The 19,931-nt window shown below is 34.3% G+C and overlaps 3 protein-coding genes across 4 annotated transcripts; all 3 read left to right on the top strand.

Annotated features, from left to right (window-relative positions):
- The first annotated feature begins 239 nt into the window (after positions 1 to 239).
- Positions 240 to 6,779, top strand: LOC108480994 (sodium/hydrogen exchanger 6-like). Its single transcript, XM_017784151.2, has 22 exons — positions 240 to 792; positions 886 to 937; positions 1,071 to 1,130; positions 1,224 to 1,248; positions 1,338 to 1,423; positions 1,547 to 1,658; positions 2,629 to 2,691; positions 2,794 to 2,813; positions 2,893 to 2,990; positions 3,334 to 3,362; positions 3,457 to 3,488; positions 3,587 to 3,634; positions 3,730 to 3,790; positions 3,870 to 3,967; positions 4,061 to 4,136; positions 4,246 to 4,265; positions 4,362 to 4,459; positions 4,535 to 4,644; positions 5,513 to 5,596; positions 5,882 to 5,979; positions 6,315 to 6,394; positions 6,465 to 6,779. The coding sequence occupies exons 1-22, from the start codon at positions 624 to 626 to the stop codon at positions 6,521 to 6,523; spliced, it is 1,578 nt and encodes a 525-aa protein (XP_017639640.1). The 5' UTR covers positions 240 to 623; the 3' UTR covers positions 6,524 to 6,779.
- Positions 6,780 to 9,933: 3,154 nt separating this feature from the next.
- LOC108480831 (pentatricopeptide repeat-containing protein At3g24000, mitochondrial) lies at positions 9,934 to 12,409 on the top strand. The gene has a single exon (XM_017783953.2). The coding sequence runs from the start codon at positions 10,325 to 10,327 to the stop codon at positions 12,299 to 12,301; it is 1,977 nt and encodes a 658-aa protein (XP_017639442.1). The 5' UTR covers positions 9,934 to 10,324; the 3' UTR covers positions 12,302 to 12,409.
- A 905-nt stretch (positions 12,410 to 13,314) lies between these two features.
- Positions 13,315 to 19,611, top strand: LOC108480349 (kinesin-like protein KIN-14Q). Of its 2 annotated transcripts, XM_017783312.2 has the most exons (18): positions 13,315 to 13,580; positions 13,674 to 13,751; positions 13,866 to 13,934; positions 14,327 to 14,925; positions 15,014 to 15,182; positions 15,821 to 15,888; positions 15,977 to 16,187; positions 16,281 to 16,357; positions 16,430 to 16,529; positions 16,622 to 16,720; positions 16,807 to 16,983; positions 17,079 to 17,364; positions 17,450 to 17,611; positions 17,714 to 17,929; positions 18,028 to 18,065; positions 18,156 to 18,319; positions 18,409 to 18,534; positions 18,623 to 19,611. In XM_017783312.2, the coding sequence occupies exons 1-18, from the start codon at positions 13,496 to 13,498 to the stop codon at positions 19,418 to 19,420; spliced, it is 3,522 nt and encodes a 1,173-aa protein (XP_017638801.1). In that variant the 5' UTR covers positions 13,315 to 13,495; the 3' UTR covers positions 19,421 to 19,611. The 2 variants fall into 2 exon arrangements, with proteins under 2 accessions (XP_017638801.1, XP_017638802.1); XM_017783313.2 differs by lacking the exon at positions 13,866 to 13,934 and having other exon boundaries at positions 13,321 to 13,580.
- The last annotated feature ends 320 nt before the right edge of the window (positions 19,612 to 19,931 follow it).

The raw sequence follows: 19,931 nt of genomic DNA, 5'->3' as shown, positions 1-19,931 counted from the left end.
CCTATAATAATTAGAGAGTTACTTTTAACCCCTATATATATGGGGCTCATGTACTCATAAAAAATAATATATAAAAAGAAGATACACTCTCTCTTCTACATTCTCTCTACACTCTTTCTTCTATCACATTTTAGTTTATTCTTTTTTTATTATTTCACAATATTTTATTTGTTTTTTTTTGTTGAAGTTTATTTTTCGAACATATATCTTTAAACGTTATTAATTTTCAGATCGACCCAATTCATGAAGAGATATAATCGGTTCAAAAATAAGGTTAGATGATTTAATATGTGAATCACTTGAAATTGGGTTAAAATATGATTTTTTTTTAAAATTTTAATAGGAATAATTATGTTAGCGGCTCGACCACTGGTCGAACTACGAAACCTTGGCTGTGATCTTCTTTGGTAACGTGATCGGAGATAATTTGAATTTAGAGCTTAAAATGAAAATTGAATATATGGAATAGAGAAAATCGCAACCGGTAACTAGAAGAAAAACGAAAAGGCATTATCGGAAAATTGGCGTGAGCGACAACGTAGTAGGAGGCTGTAGGTGGTCATTGATTCACTGATCCGCCGTGAGAGTCTCATTTTTCTCTCTTTTATTTTTAAAGCGAAAGCATGGGAATTTCACCGGCGGAAAGCGGAAGTCCCGAAAAGGAGCAGCAAGCCGCTGGAGTGGGGATTCTCCTTCAAATTATGATGCTCGTCCTTTCATTCGTCCTCGGCCATGTCCTTCGCCGTCACAAGTTCTACTATCTCCCTGAGGCCAGCGCTTCTTTGCTTATCGGTTAGTCAATTTGGATAATTTCCTTCTTCATTTATCTTTATATATCTTGACGCTTTAATTTCCTTCGTCACGTAATGATCGTCTATCTACCAGGTTTAATTGTTGGTGGACTTGCTAACATCTCCAACACTGAAACAAGCATCAGGTCCTTCATTTCTTTCCCCATTATTGTTATTATATATATATATTGTTTTGTTTGTTCTTTGTTTTCCATTTCGATCTTGTTTGATATAAAATTGGCAAACCGTGAATTTCATCGTATCTTATTCCTTTGGCAGGGCGTGGTTCAATTTCCATGAGGAATTCTTCTTCCTATTTCTCTTACCTCCAATAATCTTATATCCTTAAAACCTATGATTGCTAGTTTCTATTTATCACTCTAGGATACCTCATTGATTGTGTTTCTTAACTACCTTTCCTGTTTCGGGCACTCAATCAGGTTTCAGCTTATCAGCTGTAAGTAGTAGTATTATGCATTACACTCTTCGAGTTTTGCATGGTTGATCTCTCTGTTAATTGTCACCTCGTTTTGCCCCCTTTTGCAGAAACCCTTTTTCTCTAACTTTGGAGCCATTGTCACATTTGCTATTTTAGGGACTTTTATAGCTTCAGTTGTTACAGGAGTTTTAGTGTGAGTACTCTTAATTACAAAAAAAAAAAAAAGAAAAAAAAAAAGAAGAAGAAGCCAAAAACAAACCAGTCTGTCTTTTTTTTTCCCTTCACTGCCTTGTATAATCTAGCTGCATATGTACAGCTATATTGGTGGTCGCATGTACCTCATGTACGGACTTCCTTTTGTTGAATGCCTAATGTTTGGTGCTCTTATATCAGCAACCGACCCTGTTACTGTTCTTTCCATATTTCAGGTCAGGTTTTTATGCTACCATCCTGGCTATTTATTGTGGGAGGGTGAGATTAAATGAAAACATAGCTATACTATGATACATGTCGTACAACTAGTCAAATATGAAAATTTGTGAAGGTCTATTGTATTGCAATAATTTCTATGATCAGAAACAATAATAATATTCACATAAAATTGTGCTTCTTCCATGCTGCTGCCAAGACACATATGTACTTCTTTGAAGTATCATTATACCTTTTGTTTCTGTATTCTTAATTTAGAAAAGTGATTTAAGTGAGATTAACTTAGGCTCCATTTGGTTTCTTCTTTTGCTTCTTTCGTTTTGCCATTTGAATTTGCTTCCCGAAAAGTATATAAAAGGCAAAAAACAAATAGAGAAAGCAAAACAAATTACGGTTATTAGTGAACAAATAAGTAATACGCAACACCATATCTAACATAATTGTTTTGTCAAGAATAATCATGCATTTTATTCCCTGAAAAAATTTAAAAACTTATTCTTCAATTATCAAAAGTATTAGTATTTTCTATAGTGTTGGATTCGGCCTTTTCTCTCTTTTTCTTCTAAAAGCAAAAACGAAACTGGATCCTAATAATATATATAACAGTGAAGCAACTTTTTTTTTTCAGTTGCTAACATGTGGACCTTACCTTCCAAAGGAAAAGTCTTAGATATACTCTCTTTCCCTTAAATATCTTGCTCTGTAATTGCTTAGCTACTTAAGTTTTGCAAATACTTATGGTGACCTAAACCTTCTATTGCTAATTATTCTTTGAAGGTCTTTTGTTGTTTCCTTTTACTAATCCATCGCTTAACTGGACTTTCATTAATTTTAATGAAATGTCAGTTTGTAGTTATAATGGTACAGAGATATCTGAGTGTCTATGTTGAGTGTCTAAGCGGTAAAAGTAACAAACCATCCCATTTCAACTTTTGACCTTGTATCCATGTATGATGATCTTAATTGCAGGAACTTGGCACTGATACGAACCTTTATGCTTTGGTGTTTGGAGAATCTGTTTTAAATGATGCTGTAAGTTTTTTTAGCATGCTATTGATGGTTTCTTGTTTTTCGTATTTAACATCTTACATGTGCATGGACGTTATTTACTGGGTGAATTGGTTCTTTATGTAGATGGCAATATCTTTGTACAGGTATGTGAAGTACTTGTTGTCCTCTGTGATTTGATTGTTTAGTTTCGTTTTTGAGTTAAAGCGTTGTTTGCCTATGCAGGACAATGTCCATTGTAAGAAAGCATGCATCATCTGCGCAAAACTTCTTTATGGTGATTTTTAGGTTTCTCGAGACCTTTGTTGGCTCTATGTCTGCAGGTTTGTCTTAACCTTTGGTCTTACTGAGTGAATTTCTCTTATATTATAATCTACTTACTAATTAATCTTTTTAATTGGAAAAAGAAAAGGAACATTGTTTTCTTATGCTTCATCATGCAAGTGAATACATGGTAATTGTCTGTTTTTTGCCTTCCTGCAATCTGACTTAGTTATTGATTTTCTTTGGGTCCAAAATAGGACAAATTGAAAAAGAAAAGAAAATTCAATCTAAATTTTGCAGTGCAGTTATTTTCTATTAACTTATGATTAAAATTCTACCCATTACATACTTGTGTGTCCTTTTAATCACAATCACGAAGATGCTTTCCTTGTTGCTCTGCAGGTGTTGGAGTTGGATTTGTTTCTGCTCTAATATCCTTTCTGATTGACTTTATATTAATATACCATGTTTGATGCTATAAATTACAAGCTATTACTTTTACCTTTAAACCTTAACTCCAAGAACCTCTTTAAGTATGCTGGATTAGATGTTGACAAGTAAGTACTGCATTTGCATCTTTTGGTTCCTTCATCAAACTTCTTAGCATAAAAACTTCTGAAAATCCCTGACACATCTTTTGCCATGCTCTTCTCAGTCTTCAAAACTTGGAGTGCTGTCTTTTTGTTCTTTTTCCTTATTTCTCGTAAGCAATTTTATGGCCCTGTATATTCTTTGTTTTCCTACCTTTTATATTTAATGGATTCATGGCACAGTTATGAAAACACCTTGCCTTTCTAGGTACATGCTTGCGGAAGGACTTGGCCTCTCTGGTATCGTGTCAATATTGTTCACAGCAATTGTAAGTGAACTTGTTATGCTGATTGAGTAGTAGAACATTGCATGCTGATGCAGCATGATGAACTTTTTCTTTGTTTTAGGTGATGAAGCACTACAGTTACTCAAATTTGTCAGAAAATTCTCAGCAATTTGTATCTGATTTTTTTCACTTAATCTCATCACTGGCTGAGACTTTTACGTAAGAGTCATCTTTATGTGATATGACCCGATTTAACTTCGTCCATGTGATACCTTCCCATTTTGACTATTGATTCTTTTTTCAATGTTCCAGATTTATTTACATGGGTTTTGATATTGCCATGGAAAAGCACAGCTGGTCGCATTTGGGGTTTATCTTTTTCTCAATTGTATCCTTGTTAATTATTATTATTATTACAACTTCTGAACTTAGGTTTAGTGGCTGTATTGAATTTCAGCGTGATTGTTATTCCTTTACTTTCTTCATAATCACGTCAGATATTTATTGTAGTTGCCAGGTAAATGAGATTTATTGGTCTTTCAGTTTTTAAATCATATATTATTGAGGGACCATGAGTAGAATAATTAATGCAGTTGTGTAATTGAATCTTTAGGGCAGCCAATGTCTTTTCTTGTGCATATCTGGTCAATTTGGTTCGTCCTGTCAATAGGCAAATACCTTTAAAACACCAAAAAGCACTTTGGTACAGTGGTAAGAAAAATCATACTTACATCATAGTTGATTTTATACCTTCCCAAAATACTAAATTATTATTAAATTGGTTAGGACTTCGAGGAGCAATGGCTTTTGCCCTTGCTCTGCAATCTGTTCATGATCTTCCAGAAGGACGTGGTCAGATTATATTCACTGCAACAACTGCCATAGTTGTTTTGTCGGTATGATTGAAGAACCTTTAAATTAACAAACTATTGTACTGGGAAATAATTTCCAATTTTATCTTTTGTAAGTCCTAAAATTTGCTTATCCATTCCACGCTCATTACTTAGATCTGAGGGCAGTAGTTATTTACAAGTCACTGTTTCATTTCTTTCGAAAATATTCAACTACCTGCTGGAGAGAACTTGAAAGTATAATTTCTCTTTTTCCTCTTCCTCCCATTATTTGGGGAGAAAATTGACATTTCCTAAGCAAAATAAGGAACTGAATTAGTTTAGTACATCAATTATTCTACCTTCAGCAATCAGCATGCACCTGAACAATGAAGTGGTGGCAGAGTCTTTATTGCTTTAAACTGCGAAAAGAGTAGTTGATGTGATTCGTTTCTACTTCCTTTACTCGTGGTTTTATTCTAGTAAAATGTGGTGTCAAATTATGCTACTTTTGGCGCACTCTGATGGTTCACTAAAAAATTCAGTATCGTCTTTGCAATATAATCTTCATCCTCCGGAGTGGATAACCTACAAAAGACTGTTGGAGTTAGAATTTTATAAATTTTGCTAATATAATCATCTCGTAGTACTTATGGAAATATTTCAGTTTTATTCTGTTATTACCTATTAGTGTGTTTAGACTAGCCATTATCTTGGTTTGGTAGTTTATAATGGTTCGTTACCATGTTGAAAGGTATGTTCCTATTTGGAACTACTGTTAATCTAAGGTGAGATCTTGCATGGCTAGTGTAATGCGCATAGCTGAATCATCTGGATATACTCGTTTGAAGAGTTCTAAATGCTCCACAGTTTGAATGTTGTAATTGATACTTATCCTTCCAGTAACTGTTTATATTTTCCCGAAATGTCACAGGTTTTGTTAATTGGAGGTTCAACAGGTACGATGCTAGAAGCTCTGCATGTTGTTGGAGATGGCCACGACAGTCACTTAGGTGAAGTAAGTTTCAATCGTTTCTAGCAATGTCGCATAAACTTTTTATATGCCGACTTACCAAGTTATGTTTTCAACACAAAAAGTTAAATTTAATCCAATGCTTACTTTGCTATTTGAACTGTTCAAATTGATGACAACCAAGTAAAGATGTTGAAATAGGAAATTGCTGCTGCCATCATGCGGGTGGCTGTGTTTTGTTGTGAATTAATATATATATATTAAGAGAAAATCCGGTGTAAACACGAGTAATTTTATTTTCGGTAGTACTGATCAATGACTTCATTGCAGAGCTTTGATGTTAATAATGGATATGTTGCTCCATCTTTTAAGGAAGATGGAACATCCGGAAACGGAATAAAGATGAAACTGAAAGAATTCCACAAAAGGTAACATGTAGATTTTTTATTTTTTATTTACTTTCAGTAATATATGGATTATGCTCTAATTTACAAAAATTAAGAAGTTAGTCCCTCTACTTTACAAAAACTAAGTTACTCTAATTGTTAATAAACACATGAATTTAAAATGTTGATTTTTTGCATATAAAGTACTGAACTGTTGAATTTAAGGACAACTGGACTAACCGAGTTCTGACAGATTAAACTAGAATCACTAAGTTCTCAGTTTTTGTAAAGGGATGAAAATTCAAAGTTAGACCATGAAGTAATCATCTAATTTCTTTCATTTATTGAATTAAAAAACACCATTTATGGTCTTGCAGAACATCATCGTTCACTGCATTAGATAGGAATTACCTCACTCCATTTTTCACTGGCCAGAATGAAGATGATGAGGGAGGAGGTAAAATTAGCTTAAATTCTTTTTATTTTATGTTATTTACGTCTTTGCTTTAATCACTTTTCTTTTTCAGAAGCTTTATTAGATGAGCGGATTTCGAGTTCTAAAAGGGGAGGGTTTCTTGGCCAATAGATAAGTGTCCTCAAATGCTCTGCTACAAAGGAAACTAACTTCTGGTACATAGAGATGAAATTTTCAATGCATTTTGGGTGTGGGGGAAACTTTGAGTTACTCATATTATCATTCCTTATTAATCTGCCAAGTTGTATTAAAATTTTGAGTTCATAGGAAGAATGCATAAATTTAATGTTTGTTGAGATTTATTTTATTGTTTAAAATTATTAATTTTTATAATAAGTTTATATCTAAGAAGATAATTTTAGCCCCATTCTGATACTTTGATACTAGTTCTAGTTTTGATCATTTTCGTCTTCAAACTTTAATTGTTATAATCTTCTTAAAATTTTGAGTTCATAGGAGAGAATGCATAAATTTTGAGTTATTTTAAAACTTATTATAGACAATTTTGTCTAATGTCAAAGTTTAAAATTTTGAGTTCATAAGTTTATAACTAAGAAGATAAATTTAGCCTCATTATACTTTGATTTTAATTCTAGTTGTGATCATTTTGTAGACTAAATTGATTTTTTTTGACAAAAGTTGATTGAATTATTAAAGTTTTATCAGCATTGATGTGATTATTTACGAGATAGTATATATCTATTTCATTGTTGGCATAAATAGTTCTTTAAAATTTTATGAATTTTATGAATTTTTTTTTAACTTCTATGAATTACTTGCTATTAAAATTTTAACGTTCTCACGACAGAATAATAGTTTTTATGTGTACGTTAGGTATATATATTACTGTAATTAACAGGAAAAACATACAATGAAAATATTGATAAAATGATATAGCATTTCTCAATTTTCCATCTTGAGAATACTCGATAAATTTGATGAAATCAACAATTACTCTTACTTTATAGAAAATTTGGACCAAGGGACTAAGGGTAAGATGTTCATTTTATCAAAAGTAATTAGTTTTTGTAACTTTGTTTATGTTAATTGAATTTATCATTTGAACGAAAAAAAAAAGGTTAAAATATCATAAAAGCTCCTACAGGTGTCGGATTGCATTTTGACTTTTACTCAACAAATGGATAAATTAATTTCTATATATTAGATCAAAAAATAAATTGGTCATTCTTGTTAAAAGTTTTATCCATTTCTACTTTTAAAAGCTAATATGAGTAGCAAAACAATCAAATAGTGACACATGACATATTTTGATATAGAGTGACCAATTTTTATCTGTAGATGGATGAAACTTTTAACAGAAATTTACTCTTTAACCTAAAGTACAAGGACTGATTTACCCATTTTTTGAATAGGGATTAGAATGCCAACCGGTTCTATCTTTTCTATGATGGGTCTTATTCTTGTGGGGATTTTTGGTAATGTCTGTGATGATTATAAACTAAAATAGTATTTGTGTAATGTTTGGTACCAAGTTACCGTGGTAAATACATGATACTAGTTAGTCACTCAAAAAAAAAAGTGTCAAGTTACAAAAAAACAAAAATGAAAATGTAACGAAAATAATAGTTAAACCATATAGCTAGACTTGAGAATGTGACGGATCGGAAGTTCTGCTTAAAAAGTTAGAGAGTTTGAACAAAAATATAAGTTCTAATATGAGTTTGGGTAAAAAAAATTAAGGCCATTTTAATTTAACCCATACTTACACGCGGTGTTTTGGGGTTTGGAATATTTCCAGTTTTAATCCTCGAACATTTGTGCGCATTTTATTTCGACCCACAATTCTGTTTAAATGATTTGTTTTGTTTATAAATTTTCCCTTTGATTTTGTTTTTCTTCCAATTCAGTTTTAGTTATTCATTTTTAAAAAAATATATTATTTTAACATATTATTTTGAATTTTTTGTTGATTTCACACTATTTTTTATTTTATTTTTCATGTGCATATTTGTTTATTTCAAACACTTTCATATATTATTTACTTAGATTGACATATATATATATATATTACTTTGTATATTACTTACTTTAACCTTTTATATATATTATTTATTTTGAAATTTCATTTATGCATTATTATTACACATATTATCTATTTTGTTTTATTTTTGAAACACTTCAAACTTTCATGTAAATTATTTACTTTATAATATTTATTTGAAAATTCATTTGTATATTACAATTTAATATTTTTTATTTTTTATTTTTTAAAATTCTTATATCTATTACCAGTTTTAAAATTTTTGTATAGTTTGTATAGTAATGTTTCTAAATTTTCTTCCTTTCCTATTATTCATTTTATTTTATTTTAAAACTTGTTATATTTTATTTGTGTAATTTGTTCGAATTTCTTTTAAATTGGCTTCTAATTCACTAGCCTTGGTTATTAATGTTGGTATTTATGTAGTATGTGATATGTTGCCATTGCATATATCCTAATTTGTTCTTTTGTATTTCCTTATTATTGTTGATTATTCATGTAATATTATTGTCACATGTTTTATTTCATGCTCCATACTATGCTTGTATGATTATTATTATATCAAATTTTAAATTCCAAATTTTCTCTCAACATCGATTGCTTTTTTTTACCCTTAAGTAAACCAAACGAATATATTTTGAGCCGGTTTTATAATTGCTTATTTGGAAACTCCTCAAAGCAAGCCAATGTTTTGTGTTTGGAAATTCGAGAAATCGTGCCTTAACGTGCTGGGTTTCGATTTACCGTTTAACTAAATAACCGAATACCCTTTTAAAATTTCAATACGTAAGATTTGGCAACCATGAGGTGATTTTGATTTCGAGGGTTTAAGTTGTCGTATACTAATGTGCTGGATGTGATATTTTATTCCTTGGGAACAAAGGAATCTTAATGTCCAATTCAAGTTATTCAAATGTTTTAAAAGAAATCGTATTTCAAAATATCTTTTAAATTTTAGACATAAGGACATTGTTTAATCAATTTGGTACCAATTCTAGGCATAATGAGGGTGTTAATCCTTCCTCGTACGTAACCGACTCCCGAACTCGTTTTCTCAAATTTCGTAGGCCAAAATTGATATTTTAATGAAATATTTTATTAGGTGATCCGATCACACCTAAACAAAAAGATTGGTGGCGAATCCAAACTTTTGTTTTAAAATTTTGATTCCCGTTTTTCAAAAAATGGTTTCGACATTGATAAAATGTGTAAGTATTGAGGACTAAACATGTTATTATACGAGTTAAAGAAATGCCACATCATCATTTCTGTTAAATGGTTAACTGAGAATGACTAAAATAGAAATGATCTAAATCGTGAGTGATAAAAATAGAAATGATCTAAATCGTGAGTGATAAAAATAGAAATGATCTAAAATATTAGTGACTAAATTAAATATTTTCATAGTTAGGGTACCAAAATAAAAACACACTAATAGTTAGTGACCTATTCTATTGTTTATCCTTTTTTTTAAATGGAATAACAATCCAATTCGGCTTGACCCGATCCATGAAAAACTGTCATAAAAAATCTGACCCATACAACCACAAACTATAGAATCCAACCCAATCACCCCAGCCCAAACCCTCTCTCTTCTCTCTGTTTTTTTCGTTTCTCTTTTTTGCTCGCAAAGCTTCCTTTTTCAGAGGAAACAGCGCCGCCAATCGCCGCCGTGCTTTCAGATTCCGGCTAACCGGAATAGAAATATGGGTTTTAAGAAATTAAGTAATATTTTTTCAGTTTCTGTTCAGAGGTCACAGTGACGTTGCCCTCACGGTCTTTCAGGTCCCGATCCATTCTTTCTTGTTTGGGGTTTAGGGTTTGTAAATCTCCAATACGATCGTTAGGTTGACAAGATTTGGGTATCTGGGGTAACCTTGAATTGTTTGTTTTCTCTTCAAGGGAAGGTGATGAGCTTCATAGTAAGCAAATTCAAATGTAAGGGCATCACCTTCTTCTCTCTACTTCATGTTGCTCACTATTCTTCCCGTTTTAGCACCGCCGCAGTTGCATCCATTGAACCAAAAATACCACCGGATTTTTCATCTTGCATCGTTCAAGATAAGGATCTTCTTCTTAAGAGCTTGAATCCTTCGGGGACTGGGCTTCACGTTCTGGACCTCGTCGATGAGGGTTCTTTAGAACCCCACCCAACGCTCTACCATCTTTTGCTGAAAAAATGTACCTTTTTGAGAAAGCCCAAGCTTGGGAAAATTGTCCATGCACACATTTCGAACTCCCATTTCCGAGGCGATGTTGTTATCCTCAATACACTTTTGAATATGTATGCTAAGTGTGGTTGTTTGGATGACGCTCGCAATTTGTTCGACGAAATGTCTCTGAAAGATATGGTCACCTGGACTACATTGATCACTGCCTATTCTCAGCATGATCGTCCTTTGGATGCTCTGCTTTTGTTCCCTCAAATGCTCTCCCTTGGTTTCTTTCCCAATGAGTTCACCTTGTCTAGCCTTTTAAAGGCTTCGGCTGCACTCCCTGATACACCCCAAATCTACTTCCATGGTGCTCAACTTCATGGTTTCAGTTTCAAGTGTGGTTTCCACTCCAATGTTTATGTGGGCAGTTCCCTTTTGGACATGTATGCTCGCTGTGGTTGCATGGATGAGGCCCACTTCGTCTTTGATGTGCTTCCTTCGAAAAACGAGGTCTCATGGAATGCATTGATTGCTGGCCATGCTAGGAAAGGCCAACTTAATCGTGCACTTAGTCTCTTCTTGAAAATGCTTAGACAAGATTTTCAGCCCACTCATTTCACCTTCTCCAGCATTTTTGGTGCCTGTGCGTCCACGGGGTCTTTAGAACAAGGCAAATGGGTGCACGCCCATGTGATCAAATCCGGTGGAGAGATTATTGCTTTTATGGGCAACACACTCCTCCACATGTATGCTAAATCTGGTAGCATCCAAGATGCTAAAATGATCTTCGATAGGTTGGTAAAGCGTGATTTGGTGTCTTGGAACTCCATGCTCACAGCATATGCCCAGCACGGGCTTGGCAAGGAAGCGGTGCAATGCTTTCAAAAGATGCTAAATATCGGACTTGTCCCTAATGATATAACGTTCCTCTGCCTTCTCACTGCTTGCAGTCGTGCTGCGCTTTTGGAGGAAGGGAAATACTATTTCAAGTCTATGAAGAGGTATAACATCGAACCGGGGATTTCACATTATGTTACCATTGTTGATCTTCTTGGTCGAGCCGGTCTTCTTAATGAAGCTCTGAGGTTTATAAACGAAATGCCAATCCAACCCACTGCAGCTGTGTGGGGAGCCTTGCTTGGTGCATGTAGGATGCATAAGAATGTAGAAATGGGCAGTTTTGCTGCGGAACGGGTTTTCGAGCTCGATCCTCATGATTCAGGACCCCATGTCTTGCTTTCCAATATCTATGCCTCCGGCAATAGGTGGAGAGACGCTGCTAAAGTGAGAAAACTGATGAAAGAGACGGGGGTGAAGAAGGAGCCTGCTTGTAGTTGGGTAGAAATTCAAAACACAGTCCATATGTTTGTGGCAAGCGATGATTCCCACCCGCAAATGGGGGCAATCTATAAGAAGTGGGAGGAGATCAGTGCAAGGATCAAGGAAATTGGATATGTTCCTGACACAAGCCACGTGTTGTTCTATATGGATGAACAAGAGAGGGAAGTGAAGTTGCAGTACCATAGTGAGAAGCTTGCATTGGCATTTGCACTCCTCAACTCGCCTCATGGATCCACAATTCGTATCAAGAAGAACATCAGGGTTTGTGGTGACTGTCATTCAGCATTTAAATTTGTGTCCAAAGTTGTTGGACGGGAAATCATTGTAAGAGATACCAACCGGTTCCATCATTTCTATGATGGGTCTTGTTCTTGTGGGGATTTTTGGTAATAGTTGTGAAGAATTCCATTAGCCAAAGGCTGAAATCATATAAAACTTGTATGATGTAAAGTCTTTTGTCATTAATGTGGAACCCAATGTTATTTAGACTCTTAGAAATTGCAGATATGAATATATTTAACTAAATTAGGGTTTTAAAGATTAAAAGATTGCATGAAAAGGGTTAATTAAGTTTAAACTCAAAATTTGATGTCAATAAAAATTTAAGCAATTAGTGATTGGCAATTAGTGATTAGTTGATAGGTTAGGCTTCACTGAGATTCACTTATGGGTTAAATAGATTGAATTTGGATAAAGATTTTTATGTATCTGGTCAAGTACGACTCGAATTCAATTTACATAATAAAATATTTTTGAAGTACGTGATTGATCCACAAATTAATTTAAAAACATATTTGGATAGTTAATTACTTTTTGAAGAAAAGACTTAAATACCACTAAATTTTCTTTTAAAAATTGATGATAAAGTACATCGAAAAAGACAACAAATACATAATAATTAGATGCTTTTTTTAAAGCGATAAATCTCAAAATTATGCGTATATTTAGATTTTGTACAATTTTATATATAAAATTTTAATTTGATTCAATTTTCATAAATCATTAACACAATTATTGATATAATATAATTTTATATTTATATATTGCATACACATATAATTATATTTATCTAATATAAAAATAAATCGATGTATTTATTTCTTTAGATGTGCATGATTGATTTAAAATTAAAGTTTCATATATACATTTGAACTACAATAAAAGTTTCATATATATAATTGCATCAAATTAAAACTTGTGTATCAAATTATACATTAGATTAAAGTTCATGTATCATTTTGAGATTTATCTGTTTTTAAAATAAATAAATTAAAAAAAAAGAGCGTGGAGAAAAATAATCATGAAAAATTTAAACAGTGAACTACGGCACGTGTGCAACACGTGACACGCTGTCCGCTATAGTGATTCAAATTTGAAAAACAAAAAAAAAAAAAAAAAAAATTTCCCCAACGGTAACGCAAAATTCTTTCCCCCTTTAGCTTTAAACGAGAAACCTAAAAGAAAAATCTCTTTCATTTTTCTCTAAGAATTAACATCATTGTTTCAACTTTCAATTCAAAAGCACAGATTTCCCTTTCTCATTTCAAATCATTGATCCCCTTCTTTTTATTTTTATGTTTACTAATGGAAGATTCCAACAATTTTCATCATCTTCGGACTGACCCTCTTCTTCTTACTGACGTTTCTTGGCAACAAAACACCTCTTTTTGTAAGAATTTCGATCATCAAATCAAATCCCATAAATTTCCCACTTCATTTTAGTTGTTTATTTATTTTTATTTTTTTACTTCTTCTTTGGCAGATACTGATGCAGCTATGGCATCTCGCTCAGAGAACCCTTCATTATCTGATTTAGTTTCTTCTCCTCAACAAGATTCTGGTGATTTACTCTTCTTTTTTGATTAATTTTTGGAAATGAAAAATTGGGTTTGAATTCGATTTTTTATTTATTTATTTTGTATTGATCTAAATTATCTTGGGTTGTTTTTTTTAGCTGATGTAGTTAATCCTCGGCAATCCCAGAGCCCAAATGTAATTAGTACGCCTATTAGAGAATTTGATGGTAAAAACCCTTTGTTTAGAAATGAATTCAAGTGTCATATGAGTCCGTAGAATACTACCACTTTTCTGGGTCGCACTGCGCCGGCACCATGTCCATAAACCGGTACCCTTTTTGAATGCTCTCTAGCTCCTCAATAGATTCAAATCCAGGTCCTTTTCGCAATCATGATACCGTTTGATCTAAGCTAGACCAGATATCATGGTTGTGAAAAGGACAGTAATGTATTCAAAGCCGGAGAGCTGCACATTAAAGTGACAAAGCTTAAGGGGTCAGTGGATGCCTACAATACCGGCTTGTGCTCACGAAAGTGGTAGTACCTTACCTGTTGCTGTTGGTGAGTCATGACAGCTAGTGTTTTAAGGATGTAATTTTTAATAAGAATTTGGTTTCAGGCCGATCTATGCTGGGATTTTCTCTAACATCACCAGACCTTGTTATATGCGCTGGATCACCTGATATTCCGTCAAAAGCCTATGGAGATTCCCCTGAATTCTTGGAGAAACATAGGTGTTCAATTGAGGTTTCTTTAGAGAATGGCATTGAGGGATCTGATAATAGTAAAGCTAAGCAGAAATCCCCCACTGTAAAGTTCTCCACAGTGTGCGAAACATTCCACAAAGAACTGTCCCCCGAATCTTCCTTTGAGCTACTGCCATTAACAGAAACTGCAGACTATTCACAACATAAGCATGAAGACTATCCTGCTATAAGCATTAATGCAGGGTGTTTAAATGGAGCAGTGGAGTTGGATGGTGTAATTTATTCAAACGACGATTGCTTTGTGGGTGGTGATGTTATAATTGCTGATAGAATTGTTGGAGATGGAGGGGGAAATTCATTATACAACACAGCTCGACTCGGTGACTTCTCGTACAACTTTTTGACATTAGAGTGTGGTTTTTATGCTATTGATCTGCATTTTGCAGAAATAGTTTTCACTACTGGTCCTCCTGGAATTAGAGTATTTGATGTGTTTGTACAAGAAGAGAAGGTAAGAAAATCGGATTCAATGGTTTCTATATTACATTATACTAAATGAGTGAGTGTTAATTTGATAAAGTTGATTGAACATGTTGTAGGTTGTGAACAGTCTAGACATATATGGCCAGGTAGGCGCAAATAAGCCTCTGGTTATTTCTAACATTAGAACTTTCGTTGATAGCGGTGGGGGCTTGCTCATTAGATTTGAAGGATTAATGGGGAATCCAATTGTATGTGGCATCACTGTAAGGAAAGATTCCCTTGAAAGTAAGTTTATAGTTTGGCAACGTATCTCTGTTCTCTCTGCTTATTTATTTTGCCTTAGTACTTGAAATGTAGATATATTCTATCATGTATTATGACTTCATTTTCCCCAAAGTACCCGTGTCTGACACATACTGGGACATAGGTATCAGCACATGATCCTCCAAGTATATGGAAAATTTAGAGAAAAAAGTATTCATACCCATGTTGGGCATCTGGTCTTCAACAGAATTTTCACTTAGTTTGTCTACTCCTTTTGGCGACCCACTACTGTTCTAGGCAAACTAGTTGTCCTTTTGTTTGTATCTGGGGTAAGCCCGCCAGCAGCTCTTTTAAGCTCTGTCCCTATGGTTTGCTCATCTCTTGGTACAGCGAGATAGTCTATGAAGGAGAAAAACTTTCTAGTAAAGAAGAAAATGAATTAAGGAATAAGATAAGAGATGAATGGATGAAAAGAGGAAGAGGAGCATATACCTGAATCTATGTAACATTGGGCATGGCTATTTAAGGTTCTCAGGGGGCAAATCTCATATTACAAGCTAGAAGGGTTTGAAACATTTTTTATATGATATAATTTCCTGAAAAGCATTTATTTATTGTTAAGAATAAGATATAACTTGCTGCATGAATTTGTGCAACAGGTTTTAAAGAAGCTGGATCAGAGGAAATCATGGGAATGGACAAGATGGAAGGTCATGAGTCACCAAGAGTAAGGAAACTTCCTATAGTTTTTTCAGTGTTTGAATAGAACAGCTCAAAATTGGGAGTTGAGATCATTACAATATGATCACTTGCAGGATATTAGTGACTGTGAGATAGAAGTGAAGTATCAAATTCTTCAAATGGACTATGAGCTCCAAAAGAAGGAATTAGCGGAGATGAGGAGTGCCTTGGAGGGGCTTAAGAGGGAGAACAAGCTCAAGACTAAAGAGTGTCAAGAAGCTTGCAAATCTTTACAGGAACTCCAAAATGAGCTTATGCGCAAATCAATGCATGTTGGTTCATTGGGTAAAGAATTTCTTTCTCTTTTTTTCCTTTTGATAAGCTGTAAATACCTTATAGTTGTAATACGGAATGAAATGATGTTGCTTTTATATATAGCCTTTGCGATTGAGGGACAAGTGAAGGAGAAGAGCAGATGGTTCTCATCATTGAGGGACATGACAAGAAAATTAAAGGTAAAAATTGGAACTCAATGATGCATAAATAAAATGAAACACACCAAAATTTCATGATGTTCCAATTTGCAGATAATGAAAATGGAACACATCAAACTATCAGAGGAGGTATCACATTATAAGAATTGTATCATGGATATCAATGATTTTGGGACTAAAATTCAGTCAAGAAGTAAGTTAGCAACACAACTTACAAGCAAATGTACTCAAACTTTCAGTTATATTTTCTTCCCTCTTATACAATCTTGTTTATCTTTCCAAAAGTAAACCAGCAAGCAGATTTGCATGAAGATCTCAAGACTAAATATCTCAAAGGGGCCAAAGAAAGGAAAGAACTGTACAACAAGGTTCTAGAACTGAAAGGTTAATCAAGTTGGTTATTCAATATTTAAAGTATTTGAAATAGGTTGGAAACTTGGAGCATAAACTGAATTTTCGGTTTCTTGCAGGGAACATAAGAGTCTTTTGTCGGTGTAGGCCTCTAAATTCTGAAGAAATAGCAGCGGGAGCTTCACTGGCTATTGACTTTGAATCTGCGAAAGATGGTGAACTCACTGTGATATCAAATGGTGCTCCCAAGAAAACCTTTAGGTTTGATGCTGTTTTTGGCCCTCAAGCTGAGCAAGGTAATGCCATGACTCATAGCTGTTTTGGACATAAAGCAAAATCAATATCAACGAAATTCTTATTTATATATGTTTACTCTTTTTGCTTTATTCAGCTGATGTTTTTCAAGACACAGCTCCATTTGCTACCTCAGTTCTAGATGGCTACAATGTCTGCATTTTCGCTTATGGCCAGACAGGGACTGGAAAAACTTTTACAATGGAAGGTACAAAAGAAGCCCGTGGAGTTAATTTTAGGACTCTAGAGGAATTGTTTCACGTAATCAATGAGCGACAGAAGTTATATCGATATGAGATATCTGTCAGTGCATTAGAAGTCTACAATGAACAGATTAGAGACTTACTCGCGTCAGGCTCGCAGCAAAGCACAATGGCAAAAAGGTATGCAATTTGTTTAAGCCATTCATGTTGTTTACAATGTAAGAATGTGGCTAATATCCTTTTACATTGATGTTGTTCATTGTAGACTTGAAATAAGGCAGGTGGGTGAAGGAATGCATCATGTACCAGGGCTAGTCGAAGCTCATGTAAACAACATGAATGAGGTGTGGGAAGTTCTACAGACTGGCAGTAACGCAAGGGCTGTTGGCTCAACCAACGCTAATGAGCATAGCAGCAGATCCCACTGGTCCGTCGATCAAATTCTATTTTAAATTAATTCAGTTCTCATTGCACAAAAATGTCTTTAAATGAAGCTGAAATTAGAGCATAATGATCTCTCTTGATGCAGTATACATTGTGTGATGGTTAAGGGAGAGAATTTGTTGAATGGGGAATGCACTAAAAGCAAGTTATGGTTGGTAGACCTAGCGGGAAGCGAACGAGTAGCAAAAACCGACGTGCTCGGAGAAAGACTCAAGGAAACTCAAAATATCAATAGATCTTTGTCTGCACTTGGTGATGTCATATCTGCTCTTGCTACCAAAAGCTCCCATATTCCTTTCAGGTTATAGAAACGCAGAGATGAGTACTGTTTAACTATTAAGTTCGTAGAAATCAGCACTATTTCCTAGGTTTAAACTCGACTTTACTTTAATCATGCAGGAATTCAAAGCTTACGCATTTGCTTCAAGACTCTTTAGGTACATTTTCTATCTTTATTCCCTGTGGTGAACTTACTCTGATATAAATGATTAAAAAAAAAACAATGACAAGGTTTGCGTTCATTGTAGGAGGAGATTCAAAAACTCTCATGTTTGTACAAATCAGTCCAAATGAGAATGACCTTGGTGAGACCCTATGCTCTCTGAACTTTGCAAGCAGAGTTAGAGGGATAGAGTTGGGTCAGGCAAAGAAGCAAATGGACACCTCGGAACTTTTGAGATGGAAACAGATGGTACAACTAACGACTTATTGGCAATATATTTGAGCTTATTTTGTCATTTTGATGTTACCAATGACATTTTTTTTCCTGTACTTGGAAAGGTTGAGAAATCAAAGCAAGACATGAAGATCAAAGATCTGCAAATCAGGAAGATGGAGGAAACAATTCATGGATTAGACTTGAAGATGAAGGATAAAGACCTAAAAAACAAGAACCTGCAAGAAAAGGTATTTGATTATCTAACAATATCGAAAAATATTCAATTTGTACCTAATAGATCTCTTTTCATGGTCCTCATTAATGTCATTTTTCCAGGTGAAAGAACTGGAGTCACAGCTACTCATTGAGAGGAAACTGGCACGTCAGCATGTCGATACAAGGATTGCTGAACAGCAGCAGAAACAGCAGAACGAGGATGTTAGACCACCTCTGGCAACACGACTTTTGGGTGCTAACAAGAGTTCAAATGAAGTTAAAAATGGTACATTGATGAAAGAGCAAGTAAACCTTACTCGTCCACTTACGGAGAATAGCTTCAGGCCTTCTATGCCTCTTTCTGTAACAGATGGCTCCCTCAAGCACATTGATCCAGTAGAAAAAGAAAACAATCCCGAGGTTGCTGAACAACTGCGACTTCCCACGAGAACAGGAAGAGCCTCAATGTGCCCGACGATACGTAGAATGCCAGCATCCTCAGCTCCAAGGCGCAACTCATTAATACCATTGCCAAGTACGCCTAGCTCAGCGCAGCTTGCACCACCATTTCACCCATTACCATCACAACCAGATATAATAGAAGAGATAGACGAGTTCATACCGGAACAAACAGTATGCAACAGTCCTAAAGGAACGAAAAGTGGGGGTAAGAAGCTGAGCAGCATATTGAGACGAAGCCTACAAAAGAAAGTTCAACTAAAGTCACCAATGCAGCAACATTTGAGAAGAGGTCTAAATGTGGGGATGGAGAGGGTTAGAGTTTCAATCGGAAGTCGAGGGCGGATGGCCAGTAGAGTACTGGTAGGCAATGGTAGAAAAGGAGGCAAGGAAATTCAGCAGAAACAAAACCAAAAGGAAAAGGAGAGAGCGTGGAATATTGGGAGGACTGCAATCTAACAGCTTTTTAAGATTCATTCCTATTTATTGTTATCCAATGTACAGTTGAATATGTATTCCTTTGTTGCCTTATGCAACAGCTTAAAAAAAAAAAACACAAAACAAAAGTGTGTAGAGATCTCTTCCTAGATGATGCTAATCATCTGTGTTTGGATTCTTGTGATTGCTAATAGTAAATGGATTGTTTAAAATTATGTGATCCTGAGGTCTTGATAATCTTCACAAAGGAATACCTGAAAGTTGAAATCTTTTTTTTTTTTAATCAAAAACATGAGAAATGTACCATTTGGTACTTGCGTTCAGCTAATTTGATACTCAGACCAAATGACATTATGTGGTTTAGTGGAAGTTTAACATGCGTGTTTTAGTAAAAAAAAGCATAGGTACTTAATTAAAACATAAAAATTCACAAGTACCAATTTGAACATTAAAGTCAAACTTAAGTACTTAACTAGGATAAAAGGACTATCAAATTGAAAAAAAATAAATTCATTATCAAAATGAATATTGA

This window comes from Gossypium arboreum, chromosome 1, assembly GCF_025698485.1.
Source record: "Gossypium arboreum isolate Shixiya-1 chromosome 1, ASM2569848v2, whole genome shotgun sequence".
NCBI lineage: Eukaryota > Viridiplantae > Streptophyta > Magnoliopsida > Malvales > Malvaceae > Gossypium > Gossypium arboreum.
This window is presented reverse-complemented; position numbering and strand designations above follow the sequence as displayed.

Coding starts and splice junctions, on each gene's coding strand:
- LOC108480994 (XM_017784151.2), top strand. CDS start 624: ATGGGAATTTCACCGGCGGAAAGCGGAAGTCCCGAAAAGGAGCAGCAA. Junction 2,991..3,333: donor TGTTGGCTCTATGTCTGCAG/GTTTGTCTTAAC, acceptor GTTGCTCTGCAG/GTGTTGGAGTTGGATTTGTT. Junction 4,460..4,534: donor AAAAGCACTTTGGTACAGTG/GTAAGAAAAATC, acceptor TAAATTGGTTAG/GACTTCGAGGAGCAATGGCT.
- LOC108480349 (XM_017783312.2), top strand. CDS start 13,496: ATGGAAGATTCCAACAATTTTCATCATCTTCGGACTGACCCTCTTCTT. Junction 13,752..13,865: donor TTCTCCTCAACAAGATTCTG/GTGATTTACTCT, acceptor TGTTTTTTTTAG/CTGATGTAGTTAATCCTCGG. Junction 16,188..16,280: donor AATGCATGTTGGTTCATTGG/GTAAAGAATTTC, acceptor TTTTATATATAG/CCTTTGCGATTGAGGGACAA.
- LOC108480831 (XM_017783953.2), top strand. CDS start 10,325: ATGAGCTTCATAGTAAGCAAATTCAAATGTAAGGGCATCACCTTCTTC.